The sequence below is a fragment of the Bombina bombina genome, chromosome 1 (genome assembly GCF_027579735.1).
Source record: "Bombina bombina isolate aBomBom1 chromosome 1, aBomBom1.pri, whole genome shotgun sequence".
NCBI classification, from domain to species: Eukaryota; Metazoa; Chordata; class Amphibia; order Anura; family Bombinatoridae; genus Bombina; species Bombina bombina.
Window position 1 is genome coordinate 397,445,595 of NC_069499.1, and position 27,461 is coordinate 397,473,055.

Consider the following 27,461-nt stretch of genomic DNA (forward strand, 5'->3'; position numbering starts at 1 on the left):
AGACATTGCTTCCCTCATGTCCTCTCCAGTTTATGATGCGTTGTCTGCCTTTCCCATGCTGCAGGGAAAGCGCAAGAGGAAAAATAATCATTCAGTAAGCGAGGTTACCGACGCAGTTGTTGCTATTTCAAATGCTCCTTCCCAGAAGCCTGAGGGGGAGGATACTTCGGTAGCATCTGTGGGTGAAATCTCAGATACTGACAGTGTAATTCCTCCTGCTGATTCTGAAGTTGTATCCTTCAGGTTTAAGCTAGAACACCTCTGTCTGTTACTCAAGGAAGTTTTAGCTACATTGGACAACAGCGACACCACGGTCGTAGTTAATCCTATGAAATCCAGTAAGCTAAACAAATATTTTGATGTACCTTTGGTGGAGGTTTTTCCTGTACCAGATCGAGCTACTGAGATCATTGCTAAGGAATGGGAGAGACAAGGTATTCCTTTTTCTCCATCCCCTATATTTAAAAAGATGTTTCCCATTGCAAAATTTATCAAGGAGTCTTGGCAAACAGTACCCAAGGTGGAATGGGCAATTTCCACCCTGGCTAAGAGGACTACTATCCCCATAGAGGATAGTTGTGCCTTTAAGGATCCTATGGACAAAAAAATTGGAGGGGTTACTCAAAAAGATGTATGTACACCAGAGGTTTACAATGGCAACCTGCAGTGTGCATTGCTACCGTCACTAGTGCTGCGGCATGCTGGTTTTATGCGTTGTCTGATTCTATTAGGACAGACATTCCCCTTGAAGAGATCCAGGATAGGATAAAGGCCCTTAAGTTGGCCAATTACTTTATTACGGATGCTTCCCTACAGGTTATTAAACTGGGAGCAAAGATTTCAGGTTTTGCTGTGCTAGCCCGCAGAGCTTTATGGCTAAAATCTTGGTCTGCTGATGTGTCATCTAAGTCTAAACTTTTGGCGATTCCTTAAAAGGGAAAGATCTTGTTTGGACCGGGTTTGACGGAAATAATTTCTGACATTACGGGAGTAAAGGGCCATTTCCTCCCTCAGGATAAGAGAAACAAACAAAAGGGAAAAATTTCGACATTTCAAGGGAAATCCTTCCGCTTCCAAGCAGGAACAGTCTAAACCTTCCTGGAGACCCAATCAGTCTTGGAACAAGGGAAAACAATCCAAAAAGCCTGCTATTGAATCAAACACAGTATAAAGGGCCTGCCCCCGATCCGGGACCGGATCTTGTGGGGGCAGACTTTCCTTCTTCACTCAGGCTTGGGTTCGAGATGTTCAGGATCCCTTGGCGGTGGACATCGTGTCCCAGGGATACAAACTAGAGTTCAAGAACTTTCCTCCCAGGGACAGGCTTCTGCTTTCAAGATTATCTGTAGACCAGACAAAAAGATAGGCATTCTTACAATGTGTACGGGACCTCTCCGACCTGGGAGTGATAGTTCCTGTTCCTAGGCAGGAACGGGGTCTGGGGTTCTATTCCAATCTGTTTGTGGTTCCCAAAAAGAAGGGAACCTTTAGACCAATTTTAGATCTCAAAAGTCTAAACAAATTTCTCAGAGTACCCTCCTTCAAGATGGAAACTATTCGTTCCATTCTTCCTTTTGATCCCAGAGGGTTAATTTATGACAACCGTGGATTTAAAGGACGCGTACCTGCATGTTCACATCCACAGGGACCATCACAAGTTTCTAGGGTTTGCATTTCTAGACCAAACACTTCCAGTACGTGGCTCTTCCATTCGGCCTTGCCACAGCTCCCAGAATTTTCTCAAAGGTTCTGGGATCCCTGTTGGCGGTGCTCAAACTGCAGGGCATTGCAGTTGCGCCTTATCTGGACGACATTCTGTTCCAGGCGCCATCCTTTCAACAAGCAAGATCCCACACGGAAATGTTATCTTTCCTGCGATCTCACGTGTGGAAGGTCAATTTGGAAAAGAGTTCCTTTGTTCCAAATACAAGAGTAATTTTCTTAGGAACCATAATAGATTCCTTATCAATGAAGATTTTTCTGACAGGAGCCAGGAAATCAAAGATTTTCGATTCTTGCCTAGCGCTTCAGTCCTCTCCTCGTCCATCAGTGGCTCACTGAATGGTGTTAATCAGTCTGATGGTAGCGGCAATGGACATCATCCCGTTCGCCCCTTTCCACCTCAGACCTCTACAGTAAGACATGCTCAGTCAGTGGAACGGAGATTATGCATATCTGTCTCTGAATAAAGCTGGAGCAGGAGACAAATGATTCTCTTCTTTGATGGTTGTCTCAGGATCATCTCTCCCAGGGAACCTGCTTTCGCAGACCCTCTTGGGTGATTGTGACAACAGACACCAGCCTTCTGGGATTGGGAGCAGTCTGGGGTTCTCTAAAGGCTCAGGGAACTTGGTTTCGGTCGGAGTCTGTTCTGCCCATAAACATTCTGGAGCTGAGAGCAATCTTCAATGCTCTTCTGGCCTGGCCCCAGTTAGCCTCGGCCCGGTTCATCAGGTTCCAGTCGGACATCATAACTTCAGTGGCTTACATCAACCATCAGGAAGGAACGCGGAGCCATGACAGAGGTAGCCAAGATAATTCAGTGGACGGAGACCCACAATTGCTTTATGTCGGTGATCCACATCCCAGGAGTGGACAACTGGGAGGCGGACTTCCTGAGCAGACAGACCTTTCACCCGGGGGAGTGGGAACTCCATCCGGAAGTGTTTTCCAGCCTGATTTTCAAGTGGGGTCAGCCAGAGTTGGATCTCATGGCATCTCGGCAGAATGCCAAGCTTCCGAGGTACGGATCAAGGTCAAGGAACCCTCAGGCTGTCCTGATAGACGCCCTGGCGGTACCTTGGAATTTCAGTCTTGCATACATATTTCCTCCGTTCGCTGTGTTACCTTGGGTCATTGCTCGAATCAAGCAGGACAGGACGTTGGTAATTCTCATTGCACCGGCATGGCCTCGCAGGATTTGGTATGCAGACCTGGTAGACATGTCATCTCTTCCACCTTGGAGACTTCCGTTGAGGAAGGACCTTCTACTTCAAGGGCACTTCCTTCATCCAAATCTAGTTTTTCTGAAGCGGACTGCTTGGAGATTGAACGCTTAATTTTTTCCAAGCATGGATTTTCGGAATTGGTCATTGAGACCATGATTCAGGCTCATAAACCTGTGACTGGAAAGATTTACCACAAGATATGGCGTAAATATCTATATTGGTGTGAAACCAAGGGCTACTCTTGGAATAGAGTTAGGATTCCTAGAATTCTGTCCTTTCTCCAAGAAGGTTTGGAGAAGGGCTTATCGGCAAGTTCCCTAAAGGGTCAAATATCTGCCTTGTCTATTTTGTTACACAAGCGTCTGGCGGACGTACCAGACATGCAATCGTTTTGTCAGTCCTTGGTGAGGATCAGGCCTGTGTTCAAGCCAGTTACTGCTCCCTGGAGTCTTAATTTAGTTCTTAAGGTTCTTCAAGGGGCTCCATTTGAGCCTATGCATTCCTTAGATATTAAGTTATCTTGGAAAGTTTTGTTTCTTGTTGCAATTTCATCTGCTTGTAGAGTGTCAGAGCTCTCGGCATTACAGTATGAGTCTCCTTACCTTATTTTTCATTCTCTTTCTTTGTGGCTGAAGAGTATTATTCGCTTTGCCTATGAAACTGCTGGACAGCAGCCTCCTGAGAGTTACAGCGCATTCTACGAGGGCTGTTTCCTCTTCCTAGGCATTCAAAAATGAAGCTTCTGTGGAATAGATTTCTCTTGTAAGGTGTATCCAGTCCACGGATTCATCCATTACTTGTGGGATATTCTCCTTCCCAACAGGAAGCTGCAAGAGGACACCCACAGCAGAGCTGTCTATATAGCTCCTCCCGTAACTGCCACACCCAGTCATTCTCTTGCAGCTCTCGACAAGAAAGGAAGTATCAAGAGATATGTGGTGAGTTACTGTAGTTTATCTTCTATCAAAAGTTTATTTTTAAACGGTACCGGTGTTGTACTGTTTTTACCTCAGGCAGCAATTAGAAGAAGAGTTCTGCCTGAGGTTTTTGATGATCTTAGCGGTTTGTAACTAAGGTCCACTGCTGTTCTCACACATAACTGAAGAGTATGGGAAAACTTCAGCTGGGGGAATGGCCTGCAGAATTACCTGCTCTGAGGTATGTTCAGTATATTTTTTTCTAGAGAGATAAGGTCTAGAAAATGCTGACAGTGCCTGATATATTTAAGGTAAGCCTGATTACAGTGATTTAACAAACGACTGGGATCATGCTTGCAGTAAAGGGTAATATTCATGTTAATTGCTCTTATTACTTAGTATGTAAAACGTTTGCTTGATATATAAAAAACGTTTTTTACTGAAGGTGATAAATATTTATTTGGGGCCTAGTTTTCCACATGGCTGATTAGATTTCTCCTAGGAGTAGTTATTTATGGCCCTTTCACTTTGAGTGCATGGTGGGAGGGGCCTATTTTCACGCTCTAATTGCGCAGTCTTTTTGCAGTCTGAGATATTCAACTTCCCTGAAGGAGTCCCCTGACATATAGGACCTCTGTAAAGGGTTTTCTCCAACATTGGTGTGTACGGTCCACGGCGTCATCCATTACTTGTGGGATATTCTCCTCCCCTACAGGGAAAGGCAAGGAGAGCACACAGCAAGAGCTGTCCATATAGCTCCGCCCCCCAGTCATTCTCCTTGCCGCTCTGAACAAGTAGCATCTCCACGGGGATGGTGAGGAGTTTGTGGTGTTAGTTGTAGTTTTTTATTTCTTCTATCAAGAGTTTGTTATTTTAAAATAGTACTGGTATTTACTATTTACTCAGAAAGAGATGAAGAGTTCTGTTTTAAAGAGGAGTATGATTTTAGCAGCAGTAACTAAAATCAATTGCTTTTCCCACGCAGGACTGTTGAGCCTAGAGAACTTCAGTTGGGGGGAACAGTTTGCAGACTTTTCTGCTCAAGGTATGACTAGCCATTTTTCTAACAAGACTGTAATGCTGGAAGGCTGTCATTTTCCCTCATGGGGATCGGTAAGCCATTTTCTTAGACTCAGATAGAATAAAGGGCTTATTATGGGCTATTAACTGGTGGACACTCTTAAGGGCTAAATCGATTGTTTAAGTTTTTATTTAAAGTTTGAAGTGGATTTCACACTTATTATTTGGGGAACGTTTTTTATCGCCAGGCACTAGTTAAGACACCTTCCCAGTCAGGAAGGGCCTTTCACTGTATTAGGCAGAGCCTCATTTTTGCGCCATTATTGCGCAGTTTCTTTTAAGTACAGTGCATGCAGATGCATGTGAGAGGGTCTGGTGTCCACTGAAAACGTTCCTAGAAGGCTTGAAATACCCCCCTGGGATAGTTGAAGTCACAACAAAGGCTGTGGCTGGGACTGTAGTGGGGTTAAAATTGCAAACGGCTCCGGTTTCCACATTTTAAGGGTTAACAGCTTGAAAATTGGGGTGCATTACTTTGAATGCATTAAGACACTGTGGTGAAAATTTGGTAAAGATTGGATAATTCCTTCATAGTTTTTCACATATTCAGTAATAAAGTGTGCCCTGTTTAACATTTAAAGAGACAGTAACGGTTTTGTTTTAAAACGGTTTTTGTACTTTATTAACCAGTTTAAGCCTGTTTAACATGTCTGTACCTTCAAATAGATCATGTTCTGTATGTATGGAAGTCAATGTGGTTCCCCCTTCAAATATATGTGATAATTGTGCCATAGCGTCCAAACACAGTAAGGACAGTATTGTCACAAATAGTAAGGTTGCCCAGGATGATTCCTCAGATGAAGGAAGTAGAGATAGTTCTACATCTTCTCCTTCTGTGTCTATACCAGTTATGCCCGCGCAGGCGACCCCTAGTACTTCTAGCGCGCCAATGCTTGTTACTATGCAGCAATTGTCGGCAGTAATGGATAACTCCATAGCTAATATTTTATCCAAAATGCCAGCATTTCAGAGAAAGCGCGATTGCTCTGTTTTAAACACTGTAGAGCAGGAGGGCGCTGGTGATAATTTTTCTGTCATACCCTCACACCAGTCTGAAGTGGTAGTGAGGGAGGGTTTGTCAGATGGAGAAATTTCTGATACAGGAAGAATTTCTCAGCAGGCAGAACCTGATGTTGTGACATTTAAATCAAAGCATCTCCGCGCATTACTTAAGGAGGTGCTATCTACTCTGGATGGTTGTGACAATCTGGTCATCCCAGAAAACTTGTGCAAGATGGACAAGCTCCTAGAGGTCCCGGTGCACCCTGATGCCTTTCCGATACCTAAACGGGTGGCGGACATAGTGAATAAGGAGTGGGAGAAGCCAGGCATACCTTTTGTCCCTCCTCCTATATTTAAGAAATTGTTCCCTATGGTCGACCCCAGGAAGGACATATGGCAAACAGTCCCTAAGGTCGAGGGGGCGGTTTCTGCACTAGCCAAACGCACGACCATTCCCATTGAGGACAATTGTGCTTTCAAAGATCCTATGGATAAAAAATTGGAGGGTTTGCTTAAAAAAGATTTTTGTACAGCAAGGTTACCTCCTTCAACCTATATTCGTGCATTATTCCTGTCACTACAGCGGCGTGGTTCTGGTTCGAGGAACTGGAAAAGTCGCTCAGTAGGGAGACTCCGTATGAGGAAGTCATGGACAGAATTCACGCACTTAAGTTAGCTAATTCCTTTATTTTAGACGCCGCTTTGCAGTTAGCGAGATTGGCGGCGAAAAATTCAGGGATTGCAATTGTGGCGCGCAGAGCGCTCTGGCTAAAGTCTTGGTCGGCGGATGTATCTTCCAAGACAAAATTGCTTAATATCCCTTTCAAAGGTAAGACCCTTTTTGGGCCAGAATTGAAAGAAATTTCAGACATCACTGGGGGAAAGGGCCATGCCCTCCCACAGGATAGGCCTTTCAAGGCTAAGAATAAGTCCAATTTTCTTTCCTTTCGCAATTTCAGGAACGGACCGGCTTCTAACTCGGCAGCCTCTAGACAAGAGGGTAACGCTTCCCAGACTAAACCAGCTTGGAAACCAATGCAAGGCTGGAATAAGGGTAAACAGGCCAAGAAGCCTGCTGCTGCTACCAAGACAGCATGAAGGGGTAGCCCCCGATCCGGAACTGGATCTAGTAGGGGCAGACTCTCTCTCTTTGCTCAGGCTTGGGCAAGAGATGTTCAGGATCCCTGGACACTAGAAATAGTCTCTCAGGGTTATCTTCTAGAATTCAAGGAACTACCCCCAAGGGGAAGGTTCCACATTTCTCACTTATCTTCAAACAAAATAAGTAGACAGGCATTCTTACATTGTGTTGAAGACCTGTTAAAGATGGGAGTGATACACCCAGTTCCAACTGTGGAACAAGGTCAGGGGTTTTTACTCAAATCTGTTTGTAGTTCCCAAAAAAGAGGGAATTTTCAGACCAATTCTGGATTTAAAAATTCTAAACAAATTTCTCAGAGTTCCATCGTTCAAAATGGAAACCATTCGAACAATTTTACCTACAATCCAGGAGGGTCAATATATGACTACCGTGGATTTAAAGGAGGCGTATCTACATATTCCTATCCACAAAGATCATCATCAGTTCCTAAGGTTCCCCTTTATGGACAAACATTATCAGTTCGTGGCTCTCCCATTCGGACTAGCCACTGCTCCCAGAATTTTCACAAAGGTGCTCGGGTCCCTTCTAGCGGTTCAAAGACCAAGGGGCATTGCAGTGGCACCTTATCTGGACGACATTCTAATTCAAGCGTCGTCTCTTTCCACGGCAAAGGCTCATACAGACATTGTTCTAGCCTTTCTCAGATCTCACGGGTGGAAGGTGAACGTAGAAAAGAGTTCCCTGTCTCAGTCGACAAGAGTTCCCTTTTTTGGGAACAATAATAGATTCTTTTGAAATGAAGATCTTCCTGACAGAAGTCAGAAAGTCAAAGCTTCTAAACGCTTGTCAAGTTCTTCTCTCTATTCTGCAGCCTTCCATAGCTCAGTGCATAGAAGTAGTAGGGTTGATGGTTGCAGCAATGGACATAGTTCCTTTTGCTCAAATTCATCTAAGACCATTACAACTGTGCATGCTCCAGTACACAGGATCACCGGTCTCAGGGAATGAGTTTCTGCAGACGGGTCATTGTCACGACCGACGCCAGTCTATTAGGCTGGGGCGCGGTCTGGGATTCCCTGAAAACTCAGGGTTTATGGTCTCGGTAAGAGTCTCTTCTCCCGATCAACATCCTGGAACTGAGAGCGATATTCAATGCTCTCCGGGCTTGGCCTCATCTAGCGAAGGCCGGATACATAAGATTCCAGTCAGACAACATGACGACTGTAGCTTACATCAACCATCAGGAAGGAACATCCTTGGCGATGAGAGAGGTATCCAAAATCATCAAATGGGCGGAGGATCACTCCTGCTACCTATCTGCAATCCACATCCCAGGAATAGACAACTGGGAGGCGGATTATGAGTCGTCAGATTTTCTATCCGGGGGAGTGTGAACTCCACCCGGAGGTGTTTGCCCAGTTGACTCAATTATGGGGCATTCCAGACATGATCTGATGGCGTCTTGTCAGAACTTCAAGGTTCCTTGCTACGGGTCCAGATCCAGGGATCCCAAGGCTGCTCTAGTGGATGCATTAGTGGCGCCTTGGTCGTTCAACCTAGCTTATGCGTTTCCACCGTTCCCTCTCCTTCCCAGGCTTGTAGCCAGGATCAAACAGGAGAAGGCCTCTGTGATTCTGATAGCTCCTGCGTGGCCGCGCAGGACTTGGTATGCAGACCTGGTGAATATGTCATCGGCTCCACCATGGAAGCTACCTTTGAGACAGGATCTTCTAGTACAAGGTCCATACGAACATACAAATCTAATTTCTCTGCAGCTGACTGCTTTGAAATTGAACGTTTGATTTTATCCAAGCGTGGGTTTTCAGATTTAGTGATAGATACTCTGATCCAAGCCAGAAAACCTGTGACTAGAAAGATTTACCATAAAATATGGAAAAGATATATCTGTTGGTGTGAATCCAAGGGATTCTCCTGGAGTAAGATTAAAATTCCTAAGATCCTCTCCTTTCTCCAAAGAAGGTTTGGATAAGGGATTGTCAGCGAGTTCTCTAAAAGCACAGATTTCTGCTTTATCTGTCTTGTTATACAAACGACTGGCAGCTGTGCCAGAGGTACATGCTTTGGTCAGAATCAAACCTGTTTACAGACCCTTGACTCCTTGGAGTGTAAATTTAGTTCTTTCAGTTCTTCAGGGGGTTCCGTTTGAACCCTTACATTCCATAGATATCAAGTTGCTATCTTGGAAAGTTCCGTTTTTGGTTGCTATTTCTTCTGCTAGAAGAGTTTCTGAATTATCTGCTTTGCAGTGTGAGCCACCCGATCTGGTGTTCCATTCAGATAAGGTTATTTTGCGTACCAAGCCTGTTTTTTTTCCAAAGGTTGTTTTAACCAGGAAATAGTTGTTCCTTCTCTGTGCCCGAATCCAGTTTCAAAGAAGGAACGTTTGTTACACAATTTAGATGTAGTCAGTGCTTTAAAGTTCTATTTAGAAGCAACAAAGAATTTTAGACAAACCTCATCCTTGTTTGTCGTTTACTCTGGTAAGAGGAGAGGACAAAGAGCTACTGCTACCTCTCCTTCTTTCTGGTTGAAAAGCATTATCCGATTGGCTTATGAGACTGCCGGACGGCAGCCTCCTGAACGAATCACAGCTCACTCCACTAGGGCTGTGCCTTCCACATGGGCCTTCAAGAACGAGGCTTCTGTTAATCAGATATGTAAGGCAGCGACTTGGTCTTCTCTGCACACTTTTGCCAAATTTTACAAATTTGATATTTTTGCTTCTTCTGAGGCTGTTTTGGGGAGAAAGGTTTTGCAAGCCGTGGTGCCTTCTGTTTAGGTAACCTGATTTGCTCCCTCCCTTCATCAGTGTCCTAAAGCTTTGGTATTGGTTCCCACAAGTAATGGATGACGCCGTGGACCGGACACACCAATGTTGGAGAAAACAGAATTTATGCTTACCTGATAAATTACTTTCTCCAACGGTGTGTCCGGTCCACGGCCCGCCCTGGTTTTTTAATCAGGTTTTAAAAAAAATTTCTTTATACACTAGTCACCACGGCACCCTATAGTTTCTCCTTTTTTCTCCTAACTGTCGGTCGAATGACTGGGGGTCGGAGCCAGAGGGGGAGCTATATGGACAGCTCTTGCTGTGTGCTCTCCTTGCCTTTCCCTGTAGGGGAGGAGAATATCCCACAAGTAATGGATGACGCCGTGGACCGGACACACCGTTGGAGAAAGTAACTTATCAGGTAAGCATAAATTCTTTTTTTGTTCTTACAAAAGTCGTTTTAAGGGCAGGTAGGAGCCACAGTAGAGCTGTGGCAGTTTGCTTGTCACTGTTTATAACGGTTTTATCGTTTTTCGGATCCGTTTTTGAGCCTCAGGGGTTAATCATCCATTTGCAAGTGGGTGCAATGTTATTTTAGTCTATTATACACACTGTAAAAAATTTGTAGAGTTTACTGCCTTTTTTCACTGTTTTGCAGTTTATGTGATTGTTTTTTTCCCTTTAAAGGCACAGTACCGTTTTTTATATTCTGCTTTTTCACATTTATCAAAGTGTTTTCCAAGCTTGCTGGTCTCATTACTAGTCTGTTAAACATGTCTGACATAGAGGAAACTCCTTGTTCATTATGTTTAGAAGCCATTGTGGAACCCCGTCTTAGAATGTGTACCAAATGCACTGATCTTACTATAAATTATAAAGACCATATTCTGGCTTTAAAAGATTTATCACCAGAGGAAATTGACAAGGGGGAGGTTATGCCGACTAACTCTCCCCACGTGTCAGAACCTATAACTCCCGCTCAAGGGATGCCAAGTACATCTAGCGCGCCCATTGCGTATACCTTACAAGACATGGCGGCAGTTTGGACAATACCTCTGTAAGGGTATGATTCATAACTGCCAGGGTTACAAGGAAAGCGAGACAGCTCTGGGGCTAGAACAAATACAGAGCTCTCTGACACTTTAGTAGCTAAATCTGATATACCCTCACAATGTGCAGAAGCCGAAGCAGGAGAGCTTCTATCTGTGGGTGATTTTTCTGATTCAGGGAAGACACTTCAACCTGATTCTGATATGTCTACATTTGAATTTAAACTTTAACACCTCCGCATGTTGCTCAGGGAGGTTTTAGCAACTCTGGGTGACTGTGACGCCATTGTAGTCCCAGAGAAATTGTGTAAGTTGGATAAATACTATGCAGTGCCTGTTTACACTGATGTTTTTCCAATCCCTAAGAGGTTTTCAGAAATTATTACTAAGGAATGGGATAGACCAGGTGTACCGTTCTCTCCCCCTCCTGTTTTTAAAAAGATGTTTCCTATAGATGCCGCTACACGGGACTTGTGGCAGACGGTCCCTAAGGTGGAGGGAGCAGTCTCTACCCTAGCGAAGCGTACAACTATCCCTGTCGAGGACAGTTGTGCTTTTCTATATCCAATGGACAAAAAAATTAGAGGGTTACCTTAAGAAAAATTTTATTCAACAAGGTTTTATTCTCCAGCCTCTTGCATGCATTGCCCCAGTCACTGCTGCTGCAGCCTTCTGGTTTGAGTCTCTAGAGGAGGCTCTACAGGTAGAAACCCCGTTGGATGATTTCCTTGACAAGCTTAAAGCTCTTAAGCTAGCCAATTCATTTGTTTCTGACGCCGTTGTTCATTTAACCAAGCTAACGGCTAAAAATTCAGGTTTTGCTATTCAGGCGCGTGGGGCGCTTTGGCTTAAATCCTGGTCAGCTGACGTTACTTCACAGTCTAAGCTTCTCAACATTCCCTTCAAGGGGCAGACCCTCTTCGGGCCTGGACTGAAGGAGATCATTTCTGATATTAACAAATTAAGGACCAAACAGACTAATTTTCGTTCCTTTACTTCAAGAGTGGCGCAGCTTCAACTTCCTCTAATACAAAACAAGAGGGAAATTTTGCCCAGTCCAAGCCAGTCTGGAGACCTAACCAGGCTTGGAACAAGGGAAAGCAGGCCAAAAAACCTGCTGCTGCCTCTAAGACAGCATGAAGGATCAGCACCCGATCCGGAAACGGATCTAGTAGGGGGCAGACTTTCTCTCTTCGCCCAGGCTTGTGCAAGAGATGTCCAGGATCCCTGGGCGTTGGAAATTGTGTCCCAGGGATATCTTCTGGATTTCAAAGCTTCTTCCCCAAAAGGGAGATTTCATCTCTCACAATTATCTGCAAACCAGATAGAGAGAGGAATTCTTACATTGTGTTCAAGACCTCCTAGTTATGGGACTGATCCACCCAGTTCCAAAGGAGGAACAGGGGCAAGGCTTCTATTCAAATCTGTAGTTCCCAAGAAAGAGGGAACCTTCAGACCAATCTTAGATCTCAAGATCTTAAACAAATTTCTCAGGGTCCCATCCTTCAAGATGGAGACTATTCGAACCATCCTACCTATGATCCAGGAGGGTCAATATATGACTACCGTGGACTTAAAGGATGCTTATCTTCACATTCCGATACACAGAGATCATCATCGGTTTCTCAGGTTCGCCTTCCTAGACAGGCATTACCAGTTTGTGGCTCTTCCCTTTGGGTTAGCCACAGCACCAAGAATCTTTACAAAGGTTCTAGGGTCACTCCTAGCGGTCCTAAGGCCGCGGGGTGTAGCAGGCGTCGAATTTTCAAATCGCCAGGTCCCATACGGACATTGTTCTGGCATTCCTGAGGTCTCATGGGTGGAAGGCGAACGAAGAAAAGAGTTCTCTATCCCCTCTCACAAGAGTTTCCTCCCTAGGATTCTGTAGAAATGAAGATTTACCTGACAGAAGCCAGGTTGTCAAAACTTCTAAATTCCTGCCGTGTTCTTTATTCTACTTCTCGCCCTTCAGTGGCTCAGTGTATGGAAGTAATCGGCTTAATGGTAGCGGCAATGGACATAGTGCCGTTTGCCCGCCTACATCTCAGACCGCTGCAACTTTGCATGCTCAGTCAGTGGAATGGGGATTACACAGATTTGTCCCCTCTACTAAATCTGGATCAAGAGAACAGGGATTCTCTTCTCTGGTGGCTATCTCGGGTCCATCTGTCCAAGGGTATGACCTTCCACAGGCCAGATTGGACAATAGTAACGACAGATGCCAGCCTTCTGGGCTGGGGTGCAGTCTGGAACTCCTTGAAGGCTCAGGGCTCGTGGACTCAGGAGGAGGCACTCCTTCCGAAACATTCTGGAACTAAGTGCGATATTCAATGCTCTTCAGGCTTGGCCTCAGCTTGCTGCGGTCAGGTTCATCAATTTCAGTCGGACAATATCACGACTGTAGCCTACATCAACTATCAAGGGGGAACAAGGAGTTCCCTAGCAATGTTGGAGGTTTCAAAAATAATTCTATGGGCAGAGGTTCACTCTTGCCATCACTCAGCTATCCATATCCCAGGAGTAGAGAACTTGGATGCAGATTTTCTAAGTCGGCAGACTTTTCATCCGGGGGAGTGGGAACTCCATCCGGAGGTATTTGCACAGTTGATTCAACTTTGGGGCAAACCAGAACTGGATCTCATGGTGTCTCGTCAGAACGCCAAGCTTCCTTGTTACAGATCCAGGTCCAGGGATCCCAAGGCAGCGCTGATAGATGCTCTAGCAGCGCCTTGGTCCTTCAACCTGGCTTATGTGTTTCCTCTGCTCCCTCGTCTGATTGCCAAGATCAAGCAGGAGTAAGCTTTGGTGATTTTGATAGCACCTGCGTGGCCACGCAGGACTTGGTATGCAGATCTGGTGGACATGTCATCTCCTCCACCATGGACTCTGCCGCTGAGGCAGGACCTTCTACTTCAGGGTCCTTTCAACCATCCAAATCTAATTTCTCTGCGGTCTGACTGCTTGGAGATTGAACGCTTGATTTTATCAAAGCGTGGTTTCTCTGAGTCGGTCATTGATACCTTAATTCAGACTCGAAAGCCGGTCACCAGGAAAATCTATCATAAGATATGGTGTAGATCTCTTCATTGGTGTGAATCCAAATGTTACTCATGAAGTAAGGTTAGGATTCCTAGGATATTATCTTTTCTCCAAGAAGGATTGGAGAAGGGATTGCAAAACAATCTGCTCTGTCTATTCTTTTGCACAAGCGTCTGGCTGATACTCTAGATGTTCAGGCATTTTGTCAGGCTTTAGTTGGAATCAAGCCTGGGTTTAAACCTAAAAAAATGGAAGATGTACAGTGGGCGACTCCTAGTGCAGATCAGTTAGCATTAAATTGTCCCACTAACAACTCCCCTTAGAAGTATACTCACACAGTGGGAAGCACACTATAGTGCTAATGTAGCTTGCTGGGTATATTGCTTTGGCCCAGCGCACATATACACTCTGGCAATGAACTGTTCCAAGGTATTTTTTGAGATATTCCAATGAAACAATAGGAGACTTCAGTGAATAAAAAGAACTTTATAAAAATCAATGTATCATATATAAAATCAGTCAGTAAAACACGCTACGTGTTTCTCAGAGCCTTCACAATTTGTGAGTATAAAATTTAGATCTTATCACATTTGCCCAGTTCTGTATTGGCTACACTAGGAGGCGCCCTTTTTTCTTGTATTTCTGTGTTTAAACCTGTTGCTCCTCCATGGAGTTTAAATTTAGTTCTTAAGGTTCTGCAAGGGGTTCCGTTTGAACCTTTGCATTCCATAGATATTAAAACTTTTATCTTGGAAAGTTCTGTTTTTAGTAGCTATCTCCTCGGCTCGAAGAGTTTCGGAGTTATCAGCTTTACAATGTGATTCCCCTTATCTCATTTTCCATGCAGATAAGGTAGTGTTACGTACCAAACCTGGTTTTCTTCCTAAGGTGGTATCTAATAAAAATATCAATCAGGAGATTGTTGTTGTTCCTTCACTATGTTCTAATCCTTCAAAGAAGGAACGTCTATTACACAATCTTGATGTGGTTCGTGCTTTAAAATTTTATTTACACGCTACGAAGGATTTTCGTCAAACATCTGCTTTGTTTGTGGTCTACACTGGACAGAGGAGAGGCCAAAAGGCTTCGGCAACTTCTCTTTCTTTTTGGCTAAGAAGTATAATCCGCTTAGCTTATGAGACTGCTGGCCAGCAGCCTCCTGAAAGAATTACAGCTCATTCCACTAGAGCGGTAGCTTCCACATGGGCTTTTAAAAATGAGGCTTCTGTTGAACAGATTTGTAAGGCGGCGACTTGGTCTTCGCTTCATACTTTTTCTAAATTCTACAAATTTTATACTTTTGCTTCTTCGGAGGCTATTTTTGGGAGAAAGGTCTTACAGGCAGTGGTGCCTTCCGTTTAAGCGCCTGCCTTGTCCCTCCCTTCATCCGTGTCCTATAGCTTTGGTATTGGTATCCCACAAGTAATGGATGAATCCGTGGACTGGATACACCTTACAAGAGAAAACAAAATTTATGCTTACCTGAAAAATGTATTTCTCTTGTGGTGTATCCAGTCCATGGCCCGCCCTGTTATTTTAAGGCAAGTGTTTTTTATTTTTAAACTACAGTCACCACTGCACCCTATAGTTTCTCCTTTCTCTTGCTTATCTTCGGTCGAATGACTGGGAGTGGCAGTTAGGGGAGGAGCTATATAGACAGCTCTGCTGTGGGTGTCCTCTTGCAGCTTCCTTTTGGGAAGGAGAATATCCCACAAATAATGGATGTATCCGTGGACTGGATAACACCACGAGAAATAAATTTATCAGGTAAGCATAAATTTTGTTTTGCAAGGCTGCAACTTGGTCCTCTCTTCACACTTGTTCAAAATTCTACAAATTTGACACTTTTGCCTCGGCTGATGCCGCTTTTGGGAGAAAGGTTCTTCAAACAGTGGTGCCTTCCGTTTAGGTTCCATGTCTTGTCCCTCCCTTATCGGTGTACTGGGTATTGATTCCCAATAGTAATTAGATGATCCGTGGACTCGTGTCATTAGAAAGAAAACAAAATTGATGCTTACCTGAAAAATTTATTTTCTTTTTCAAGATACGATGAGTCACGGATTTCATCCTTGTGGGATTACGTCTCCTGGTCAGCAGGAGGAGGCAAAGAGCACCACATCAGAGCTGTATAAATAGCTCCTCCCTTCCCTCCCACTCCAGTCATTCTCTTTGACTGTGTTAGTTAGATAGGAGATGGCAAAGTGAGGTGTTAGTAAAGATTCTTCAATCAAGTGTTTTATTATTTTTTAAGTGGTTCCTTTGAGTGCTGCTTTGTGCTAGGGTGTAGCCTAGACCAGACCAGTCTCTTCAGTGAAAAAAGAAGCATTTGGTGGCTTTAAAGCAATGGGAACTGGTGGGACATAATTCTCACTGCTTAGAGAAAGAGATGGGCTTTTCACTCAAGTATGTTCTACTTTGGACAGCACATGTATTGACTTTTTCAGAAGACCTAACCTCCCGGCAGTTTCATTCACTACATGCCGCCTGGGAGAGGACTCTGCTGGTTTTTTCCTAGACGGGATTATTGACTCAGGGCCAATTTTATTCCCTATACTTCAAAATAAGGGCACCCACACTTGGTATTACAAAGGAGTCGTGACATAACATGTTTTGGACTGTTAAGCGTCTTTCTTATGTTATGCGCTTTATCACTTCTCCCGGTGGTTACAGAAAACAATGCCGACCGGGAGATGTCTAATAGGCAATGTTATCCCCTATGGATGTTTTGGGTAGCGCCTTATTTCACGTTATGCGCTTTATACATCTCCCGGCGGTTACAGAAAACAAAATGCCGACCGGGAGATGGTTACATGCTTAGCTTCTGCATAGGTCCACGAAGGGCGGTACTTTGAGGCGTTCTTTCCAATTACGCACCTTTTTGTGGTCTCCCGGCGGGTCTCTTGCTGCCCGGGAGTTATCTGTTGTGTGATAACTCAAAGATCTACGTACCGACTGGGAGATGACTGCATAATAAATTCTGCATACGCCCACGAAGGGCGGTCCTGCAGGAGTCTTTTACATTAAGCCTGTTTATATGTCACGCTTTTCCTCATCTCCCGGCGGTTCAATGGTATCTACATTCCGCCCGGGGGATGCATTATGTCTACACACAGTCATTGTGGAGTATCGTGTCCTGTTTCCCCTCTCGTTATGGATCATTTTGATAAGGATCCAAGGAGATGTTTTGATATATTTGAGACGCAAATGTAGTCTGTTTATCACACACAAAAGATCATTATACAGTCTTTGTGTTGCGGTGGAGCCCCGGTTGAAGGTTCATACTACTCAGAGGGGCATACTACTGAGGGGTATTGATAAGCTAGCAATGTTGTTTATGCTGTTTTGGCCCTATTTATTGCAAATTCTTAAAAAGGAAAGATGTTGCCCTTTTAAAATTTAAAGAGATAGCAACACATTTTTCTTTTATATTCTCCTTCTAATGTGACTATTAGAAGTCTGGTGTCACCGGTCAATACTTTCTGTATTTTTCTGCCTATAGTGTCCGCTATTATTGCTCGCCCACAGGCAGTGCTCTGCGGTTCCTTGCTTAGGCATTGCTTTCATGTCCTTATCAAAGTCTAGTTACAACCATATTGATGTTCATATTGGTCTGGTTCTGCCTGACAGAAATAAGATGCTCTCTTACAACTTATAGAGACAGTACGGTTTTTAAAACAAAAAACAAAATGCAACTGTTTTTTGTTATGGCATCCTTTGTGACTTAGGATGGTATAAAAACTCACATACTTGAAAATAGCCGGACAGGTAGCTTAGCAGACACTAAGACACTAGAACTTAATTCTGTAGCAACCCAGGGTTGCGGGTTCGAATTCAGTGGTCACTGCTATTAGCAGCGCTTTGAGACCCTTACGTGCATTTAAATTACCGTCAGGGGTGCGATGGCATTCTGCTTAGACAATCTAATTGAGTCACTTCAGTCAGTCATTCCCTTGGAGCGGATACATGACAAGATAGTGACTGTGAAACTTGCTAATGCTATTATTAGACGCTTATTGCAGGGGTTAAGCTGGCACCTAAGAGTTCGGGTCTAGCCCACAGGACTTTAGGGCTAAAGCCTTGGTCCACGGATGTGCCTTCTAAGACTATCTTTACAAGGGTAAGACCTTGTTGGGACATGCTCCGAAGGAGATCATCTCCGATCTCTCGGGTGGTAACGGCTTCTTTTCCTGTAGGATAAGAAGATTGAACTTAAAGGGCGACAGCCTAATTTTCGTTCCTTTCGGAATAACAAAGGAATTGCTTCCTCTTCCTTCGCCACGCAGGAACAACCTTAGCCTGCATGAAGGCCCAACCCTTCTTGGAACCCCAAGCACACCAAGAAGCCTGACATTGGAGTCTATCCCTTCTTGTTCGGACTTGGGTGCGGGATGTTCAGGATCCCTGGGCTTTAGAAATAGTGTCCCAGGGGTACAAGTTGAAACCTGAGATTTTTTCCCCTATCGGCAGGTTCCTGCCTTCTAGATTATCTGTAGTCCAGATAAGAGGTTTTTCTTACGTTGTATAAAGGATCTCTCTGTCAGGGGAGTGATCGTTCCGGCAACGGAACAGGGTCAGGGTTTTTACTCTTAACCTGTCTGTGGTTCCCAAAAAAGAGGGGACCTTCGGACCGATCTTGGACCTTAAGAGTCTAAGCGAAATTCTAAGAGTTCCGTCTTTCAAGATGGAAACGGTACGTTCCATGCTACCACTGATTCCAGAAGGTCAGTAAATGACCTCAGTGGACCTAAAGGGAGCATGCCTACAAGTTCCCTTTCTCAGGGACCATTCCAAATTTCTAAAGGTTTGCGTTCTTAGCGGAGCTGTCGTGAACTCCCTGAAGGCTCAGGGACTTTTGACTCAGTCAGAGTCAGTTCTCCCTATAATCATTCTAGAACTGAGAGTGCTTTTCTGGCCTGGCCTCGGTTAGCTGCGGCCAAGTTTATCAGGTTTCAGTCGGACAATATGACTTCCGTGACTTACATCACTCATCAGGGGGAACGAGACGTTCCATAGCGATGACAGAGGTATTCAAAATGATTCAATGGGTGGAGACCCATTCTTGTTGCCTGTCAGTGATCCACATCCCGGGAGTAGTCAATTGGGAGGTGGATTGTTTTGAGCAAGCAGACGTTCCATCCGGGGGAGTGGGAACTCCATCCGGAGGTGTTTTCAAACTGATCCACAAGTGGGGACAGCCGTAGTTGGTCCTGATGGCATCTCGAAGGAATCCCAAACTCCCGAGATACGGGTCGAGATCCAGGGACCCTCAGGCGGAAGTGATAGACGATCTGGTGGTTCCTTGGAACTTCATTCTCGCATTCCTGTTTTCTCCATTTGCACTTTTTCCTCGGGTTATTGCCCGACTCAAACAGGAGAGGGCGTCGGTGATATTCATTGCATCGGCGATATTCATTGCATCGGCATCGCCTCACAGTATTTGGCATGCGGGCCTGATAGTGAGGGCGTCTCTACCACCTTGGAGTCTGCCGTTGAGAGGGGACCTTCTCCTTCGGGGTCCCTTCCTTCATCCGAGTCTAGCTTTTTTGAAGCGGTTTGCATGGAGCTTGGACGCTTACCTTTTTCCGAGCGTGGGTTCTCTGATCCGGTAATAGAGACCTTGATTCCAGCTCGTTGAGCTGGTAACTTGAGACATCTACCATAGGATTTGGTATAGATACTTTTATTGGGTTGAATCCAAGGGCTACTCTTGGAGTAGAGTTTAGATTCCTAGAGTTTTGTATTTTCTCCAGAAAGGTCTGGAAAAGGGTTTATCTTCTAGTTCCCTGAAGGGTCGAATTTCGGCTCTATCCTTTTTGTTTCACAAATGTTTGGCAGGTGTACCAGTTGTTCAATCCTTTTGTCAGGTCTTGTAAGAATCGGGCCTGTGTGTTCCGACCTATTCCTCCTCCATGGAGTCTTAATTTAGTTCTCAAAGGTCTTCAAGGGGCTCTATTTGAGCCTATGCATTCCTTAGATATCAGCTTGCTATCTTGGAGAGTTCTTTTTCTCGTTGCTATTTCTCGGCGCGATGAGTCTCAGAACTCTCGGCGCTACTATGCGGATCGCCATACCTTATTTTCCGCTTAGATAAGGTTGTGCTTGGAACAAACTTTAGGGTTTTTTTTTCCTACAGTTGTTCGGATGGGAACATTAACTAAGAAATTGTCGTTCCTTACTTGTGTTCTAATCCTCCTTCCCAGAAGGCGAGTCTTCTTCACATTTTAGATGTGGTTCGGGCCCTGAAGTTTTATCTTCAGACGACTGGGGTCTCTCGTCAGTCCTCTTCTTTGTGGTAGTTTTTTTCTGGCAGATGTAGGGGTCAGAAAGCTAAAGTTTTTTTGTTTTTTTTTCTCTTTGTGGATGAAGAGTATCATATGTCTCGCATTTGAGACTACTGGGCGGCACCCTCCGGGGAGGGTTACGGTTCATTTCAATAGGGCTGTGGCTTCCTCATGGGCATTCTAAAGTGATGCTTCGGTTGAGCGGTTTGCAAAGCTGCAACTTGGTCCTCTCTTCACACTTTTTCCAAATTTCACAAATATATTTTTGCTTCTACTGAGGCTGTTTTTGGGAAGGAAAGTTTTTCAAGCAGTGGTGCTGCCTTCCGTTTAGGATCCCTGTCTTGTCCCCTTTTCATCCGTGCACTATAGCTTTGGTATTGTATCCCACAAGTAAGGATGAAATCTGTGGACTCATCGTATCGTGAAAAAGAAAGGGAAATTTATGCTTACCTGATAAATGTATTTCTTTTTCGATACAATGAGTCCACGACCCGCCCTGTTCTTCTGAGACAGGTCTTTAAATTTTTGTTAAACTTCAGACACCTCTGCAACTTGGGTCGAATGACTGGAGTGGGAGGGAAGGCAGGAGCTATTTATACAGCTCTGCTGTGGTGCTCTTTGCCTCCTCCTGCTGACCAGGAAGCGTAATCCCACAAGTAAGGATGAAATCTGTGGACTCATCGTATCGAAAAAGAAATAAATTTATCAGGTAAGCATAAATTTCCTTTTTTTCTTGACACAATGAGTCCACGGCCCGCCCTGTTCTTTAGACAGGTTGTTGGTATGTTATAAACTTCAGACACCTCTGCACCTTGTTGCTTCCTTTCTTTACTTTACTTCGGTCAAATGACTGGGGTTGGAGGGGAAGGGAGGTGATATTTAAAGTGCCATGATACCCAAATGTTGCAACCCCTGAAAGTGATGCAGCATAGCTTTAAGAAGCTGACTAGAAAACATCACCTGATCATCTCTATGTAAAAAAGATATTTTACCTCAAAAATGCCTCAGTAGCCACATCCCATTGTAAAGGACTCCTAAGCAGCAAATCAGTGTGTCTGTCCCTGGACAGCTAAGGGAGTGAGCTTTCATGCACACTCATCTTATTTTCCTATTCAGTTTAAGGAAGATTACTATGAAATCTCATGAGTTAAAGGGACACTGAACCCATTTGTGATTCAGATTGAGCATGCAATTTTAAGCCACTTTCTAATTTACTCCTATTATCCATTTTTCTTTGTTCTCTTGCTATCATTATTTGAAAAAGGCATATAAGCTTTTATTTAGTTTCAGAACTCTGGACAGCCGTTTTTATTGGTCGATGAATTTATCCACCAATCAGCAAGGACAACCCAGGTTGTTCACCAAAAATGGGCCGGCATCTAAACTTACATTCTTGCATTTCAAATAAAGATACCAAGAGAATGAAGAAAATTTGATATTTGTAAATTAGAAAGATGCTTAAAATGTCATGCTCTATCTGAATCACAAAAGAAAAAAATTGGGTTCACTGTCCCTTTAAGTCAAATCTCATGAGATCACAGTAAAAGAGGTCATGACCTCAGCACTGTTGATGCTGATTGGCTGCTGTTCATTTTCTTTTCTTTTTTTTACCTGCAGCTGGGCTGCAGCAGAGTATAACTTTTTACAACTTTTTAACAGAACTTTCTCTGCTGAGCTGAGGAAATTGTGGTAAAATATCTTCCATTTTTACATAGAGATGCTCAGGTAATATTTTCCCGTCCGCTTTTTACAGTTATACTGCATCATGTTCAAGTTATTTAGCATATGAGTATTATGTCCCTTTAACAGCTTTGCTGTGCTCTTTGCCGCCTCCTGCTGGGCAGGAGTGATATTCCCAATAGTAATTAGATGATCCGTGGACTCATCGTGTCAAGAAATAAATTTATCAGGTAAGCATAAATTTTTGTTTTTTGCCCCTCTCACCTGACCTGAGCTGCTCTGAGAGCCACAGTATTGGCTATCCTGCTACTGCTAGGTGATAAATGTGCAGGTTGTATTAGGTCATGCAATAGATACACTACAAGTTACTGTAACTGTTGGAATTATTGGCAGCCAAATGTTGCAAAAAGTATCTATTTACCTGACGTAGCTACAGTATATCTCCTGCTTTAAACACTTGAGGCTCAATTTTTCCAACACAGGTGGACAGGGGCGTACATAATATTGGTCCCTGTCCACCTGGCTTCTCCTCTAGCGCATTTACCATTGCACACAAGCGCTCCAAGAGAACAGAGATTAAAAATTGTCCACCTAAGAGGTGAACAGGGCAGGTTAGCAGCAGTCTGATGACCGCTGCTTGATAAAACCTTATTGCAGGTTAGTTTGTGTGAGCCTGCAGTCAAAGTGGAGAAAAGGGCTTGATAAATCGAGCCCTTGAAGTCACAGCTGTATAGGTAGTGCTCTTGTTGTAAAGGGATGTGGTGAAGATGTCAGCCCTGCACATTTCTTCTTGGAAGTATCAAATTTAAAAATTTTGTCTTGTGTTAGTAAAGCCCCACAATAACAATTACTAGTTTTAAAATGAAAAATTTCTCAATTTTTTATCTTATGGGATTTGAAAATATTCTTTATAGTGTTTTTGTATGTTCTGGTGCCATATCTTAGTTCAGTGATATAGCATGATGAAGGGATCATAGAATGTCAGAATGTAGCCCTTTCTTTATTGAAGTGATATTACTGCAAAAACTATGATCTTAGTTTTTTTTTTTTTTTTATATTCTAGCTCCGTGCATAACGAGATTTAAAATTGTCTGGAGATTTTATACTTTTTTTTTTTTTTTTTTTGCAATGTTAATGGTAGTGTAATTGACAGTTGTACTACTTTTTGCAGATTCGCAGAGTCTCATTTGCTAATCCAATTTACCAAGAAGGATTGGCTGATGATATTGATAGACGAAGCCCTGTTATTAGGGCACATTCATCAAATGGATCACCATCATCTAGAAGTCTTAAACATTCAGCTAATATGCAACCTAAGGTAAAGTATAGCTTCTATGTTTTATATATCTGAAAAAGAAAACTAGAGGTGGTTGTTTCAGTAAAGTACCACCCTCCATTAAACGCTCACACTAAAGGACCAGTCAACACAGTAGATTTGCATAATCAACAAATGCAAGATAACAAGACAATGCAATAGCACTTAGTCTGAACTTCAAATGAGTAGTAGATTTTTTTTCTGACAATTATAAAAGTTGTCTTTTTCCACTCCCCCTGTACCATGTGACAGCCATCAGCCAATCACAAATGCATACACGTACCATGTGACAGCCATCAGCCATTCACAAATGCATACACACTTATTCTTGCACATGCTCAGTAGGAGCTGGTGACTCAAAAAGTTTAAATATAAAAAGACTGCACATTTTGGTAATGTAAGTAAATTGGAAAGTTGTTTAAAATTGCCTGTTTTATCTGAATCATTACAGTTTAATTTTGACTTGAGTGTCCCTTAACTTAGCTTTTAAATTTTGTTGCGGAGTGAAATAAAATCCTGCGCTGGTATTAATACTCGTTTTATACTGGAATCTACTCCTTTTTTTTTTTTTTTAAGATGACCTTAATACCAATTCCCCAGCTCTGCATAAACAGTTATATTAATATACTTTATAACCTTTAAGATTGCAGATTTCTATGCCCCTGCATGCTGCCTCTTGTATCAGTGCTTTTCTTTAGGTTTTTACAATGTTGCACATAGCTAGAGAGTGCTATAGTTCATGTGTGCCTTTATAGATAACATTGTGCTCACTCCCATAGAGAATGATGGTTTTGAAGGAACCAGCACTAATTGGCTAAAATGCAAGTTTGTAAAAAGTATTGAGATAAAGGGCAGGATTAGGGGTAGTCTGCAGAGGCTAAAATAAGCCAATAAAAGAGGTGGTTGCTTATGTAAAACTGTGGCATGGGTATTAAAGCAATTATCTATCATTTTAAACAATGACAATTTTTCAGTAGGCTGTCCCTTTAAAAAAATATATATATATTCTAAATAACTGAATTTTTTTTTTTTTTTTTTTGGTCTTGGATATTACCATGACTGTTTGCAAAATCCCCCAAAAATATAACAGTATTATGCTCTATCTCCAACAGCGTGGCATTATGATGGAAACATATGCCAGCTGTTGGTGTGAGCATATTTACATTTATAGAGAGATCAGTAAATATTGCAATTCCATTGTTTTATAAAAGATCTATTGATCTTCTTTTTTGTGTATGGTGTTCAAATGTTAATGCTAAATATTTTGTTGGCATCCTTAATGATTGTAGTGTAGGTAATTCTTTACCTAACAATTGTACAATACTTTATCTGGATGTGATTTTAATGGTTGATTTAGCCACTTCTCGGCTTAATTACTTGTTCATATCAAAAACCTTTTTATGGCAACTCCTTGTTGCATGCTCCTAATGCCTTCCCAAAAGTGTTTAAAGGAGGGACGAATCGACAATTTATCAGTGTAAAAAGAAATTGTTCAATTATGCACTCTACAAGGAAAGGATTTTCATTTGAAGAGGTGTACAGGATAGATGACTTTAAAAATTGATTGAAGTCCTTAAAATGATCTCTATATGAATTGGAGAGATCTTTTAAGAATCCAGCACAGTTTAAATTTGTTACCAAATATTTAAGCCAATACTACAAAATCTGTAAAATTTTATATAAAAATAAAGTATCTTCCTTTATTGCATGCGGATAAACTGGTAAAGGATGGGTTTATTCCCAAAAACTTTACATACTGTAGGTTAGTGTCTCCTAATTTTATTACAGGTAGAAAACACTTTCCTAAGATATGGTGAGTCCACGGCTTGAGTAATTACTGTTGTGAATATCACTCCTGGCCAGCAGGAGGAGGCAAAGAGCACCACAGTTAAACTGCTAAGTATCACTCCCTTACTCACAACACCCCGTCCTCCTTGCCTTCAGTGCATGGAGGCGGTGAAGTTTAGGTGTCTGAAGAAAAAATGTTGATTTAATCTACAAGCAAGAGGAGGAGTCAAAGACACCCCAGCCAAAGGCTTAAATACCTCCCCCACTTCCCTCATCCCCCAGTCATTCTTTGCCTTTCATCACAGGAGAAAGTGTCAGAAGATTTCGGAGTAGTTCCTTAGGAAGGATATCTGCCCTTCGTTATGGGACTGGAGTTTTAAGTAGTCTTGTCAGCCTCTCAGTGAGAGCATTGATGAAAGTTAGTCTGGAGATGCAGGGAGAGTCTTTCTGCAAACCCATCCAGACTCGTATTAACAGCTCCTAAGCAATCGGCGTTGAGTTTTGCTGCCTGCTTTTCTTCACTTAAGTCCATGTCAGAAGCGATGCTACAGTCTGTCACACTTGAAGGACCGTATTTCTGTACCACGGCATAGATTCCGGTATTTTTTTACACATGTTAACGCTAGAAGACGGTCACAGTGTGACTCCTTTCTTTCATGTAATTAGCAAGAGTCCATGAGCTAGTGACGTATGGGATATACATTCCTACCAGGAGGGGCAAAGTTTCCCAAACCTCAAAATGCCTATAAATACACCCCTCACCACACCCACAATTCAGTTTTACAAACTTTGCCTCCGATGGAGGTGGTGAAGTAAGTTTGTGCTAGATTCTACGTTGATATGCGCTCCGCAGCAAGTTGGAGCCCGGTTTTCCTCTCAGCGTGCAGTGAATGTCAGAGGGATGTGAAGAGAGTATTGCCTATTTGAATGCAATGATCTCCTTCTACGGGGTCTATTTCATAGGTTCTCTGTTATCGGTCGTAGAGATTCATCTCTTACCTCCCTTTTCAGATCGACGATATACTCTTATATATACCATTACCTCTGCTGATTCTCGTTTCAGTACTGGTTTGGCTTTCTACAAAGATGTAGATGAGTGTCCTGGGGTAAGTAAATCTTATTTTCTGTGACACTCTAAGCTATGGTTGGGCACTTTGTTATAAAGTTCTAAATATATGTATTCAAACATTTATTTGCCTTGACTCAGAATGTTCAACTTTCCTTATTTTTCAGACAGTCAGTTTCATATTTGGGATAATGCATTTGAATTAATCATTTTTTTCTTACCTTCAAAAATTTGACATTTTTTTCCCTGTGGGCTGTTAGGCTCGCGGGGGCTGAAAATGCTTCATTTTATTGCGTCATTCTTGGCGCTGACTTTTTGGCGCAAAAAATTATTTTCCGTTTCCGGCGTCATACGTGTCGCCGGAAGTTGCGTCATTTTTTTTACGTTATTTTGCGCCAAAGATGTCGGCGTTCCGGATGTGGCGTCATTTTGGCGCCAAAAGCATTTAGGCGCCAAATAATGTGGGCGTCTGATTTGGCGCTAAAAAATATGGGCGTCGCTTTTATCTCCACATTATTTAAGTCTCATTTTTTATTGCTTCTGGTTGCTAGAAGCTTGTTCTTGGCATTCTTTCCCATTCCTGAAACTGTCATTTAAGGAATTTGTTCAATTTTGCTTTATATGTTGTTTTTTTCTCTTACATATTGCAAGATGTCTCACGTTGCATCTGAGTCAGAAGATACTACAGGAAAATCGCTGTCTAGTGCTGGATCTACCAAAGCTAAGTGTATCTGCTGTAAATTTTTGGTAGCTATTCCTCCGGCTGTTGTTTGTATTGATTGTCATGACAAACTTGTTAATGCAGATATTTCCTTTAGTAAAGTACCATTGCCTGTTGCAGTTCCTTCAACATCTAAGGTGCAGAATGTTCCTGATAACATAAGAGATTTTGTTTCTGAATCCATAAAGAAGGCTATGTCTGTTATTTCTCCTTCTAGTAAACGTAAAAAATCTTTTAAAACTTCTCTCCCTACGGATGAATTTTTAAATGAACATCATCATTCTGATTCTGATGACTCTTCTGGTTCAGAGGATTCTGTCTCAGAGGTTGATGCTGATAAATCTTCATATTTATTTAAAATGGAATTTATTCGTTCTTTACTTAAAGAAGTACTAATTGCTTTAGAAATAGAGGATTCTGGTCCTCTTGATACTAATTCTAAACGTTTGGATAAGGTATTTAAAGCTCCTGTGGTTATTCCAGAAGTTTTTCCTGTTCCTAATGCTATTTCTGCAGTAATTTCCAAAGAATGGGATAAATTGGGTAATTCATTTACTCCTTCTAAACGTTTTAAGCAATTATATCCTGTGCCGTCTGACAGATTAGAATTTTGGGACAAAATCCCTAAAGTTGATGGGGCTATTTCTACCCTTGCTAAACGTACTACTATTCCTACGTCAGA

The 27,461-nt window shown here is 42.8% G+C and overlaps 1 protein-coding gene across 1 annotated transcript in view; it reads left to right on the forward strand.

The window, feature by feature from the left end:
* Nucleotides 1–27,461, forward strand: part of RIF1 (replication timing regulatory factor 1) — a 675,273-nt gene that overhangs the window by 480,168 nt on the left and 167,644 nt on the right. The window contains exon 29 of the mRNA XM_053712714.1: nucleotides 23,061–23,207. Coding sequence (XP_053568689.1) covers nucleotides 23,061–23,207 — 147 coding nt within the window. The remainder of the gene's footprint in view (nucleotides 1–23,060; nucleotides 23,208–27,461) is intronic.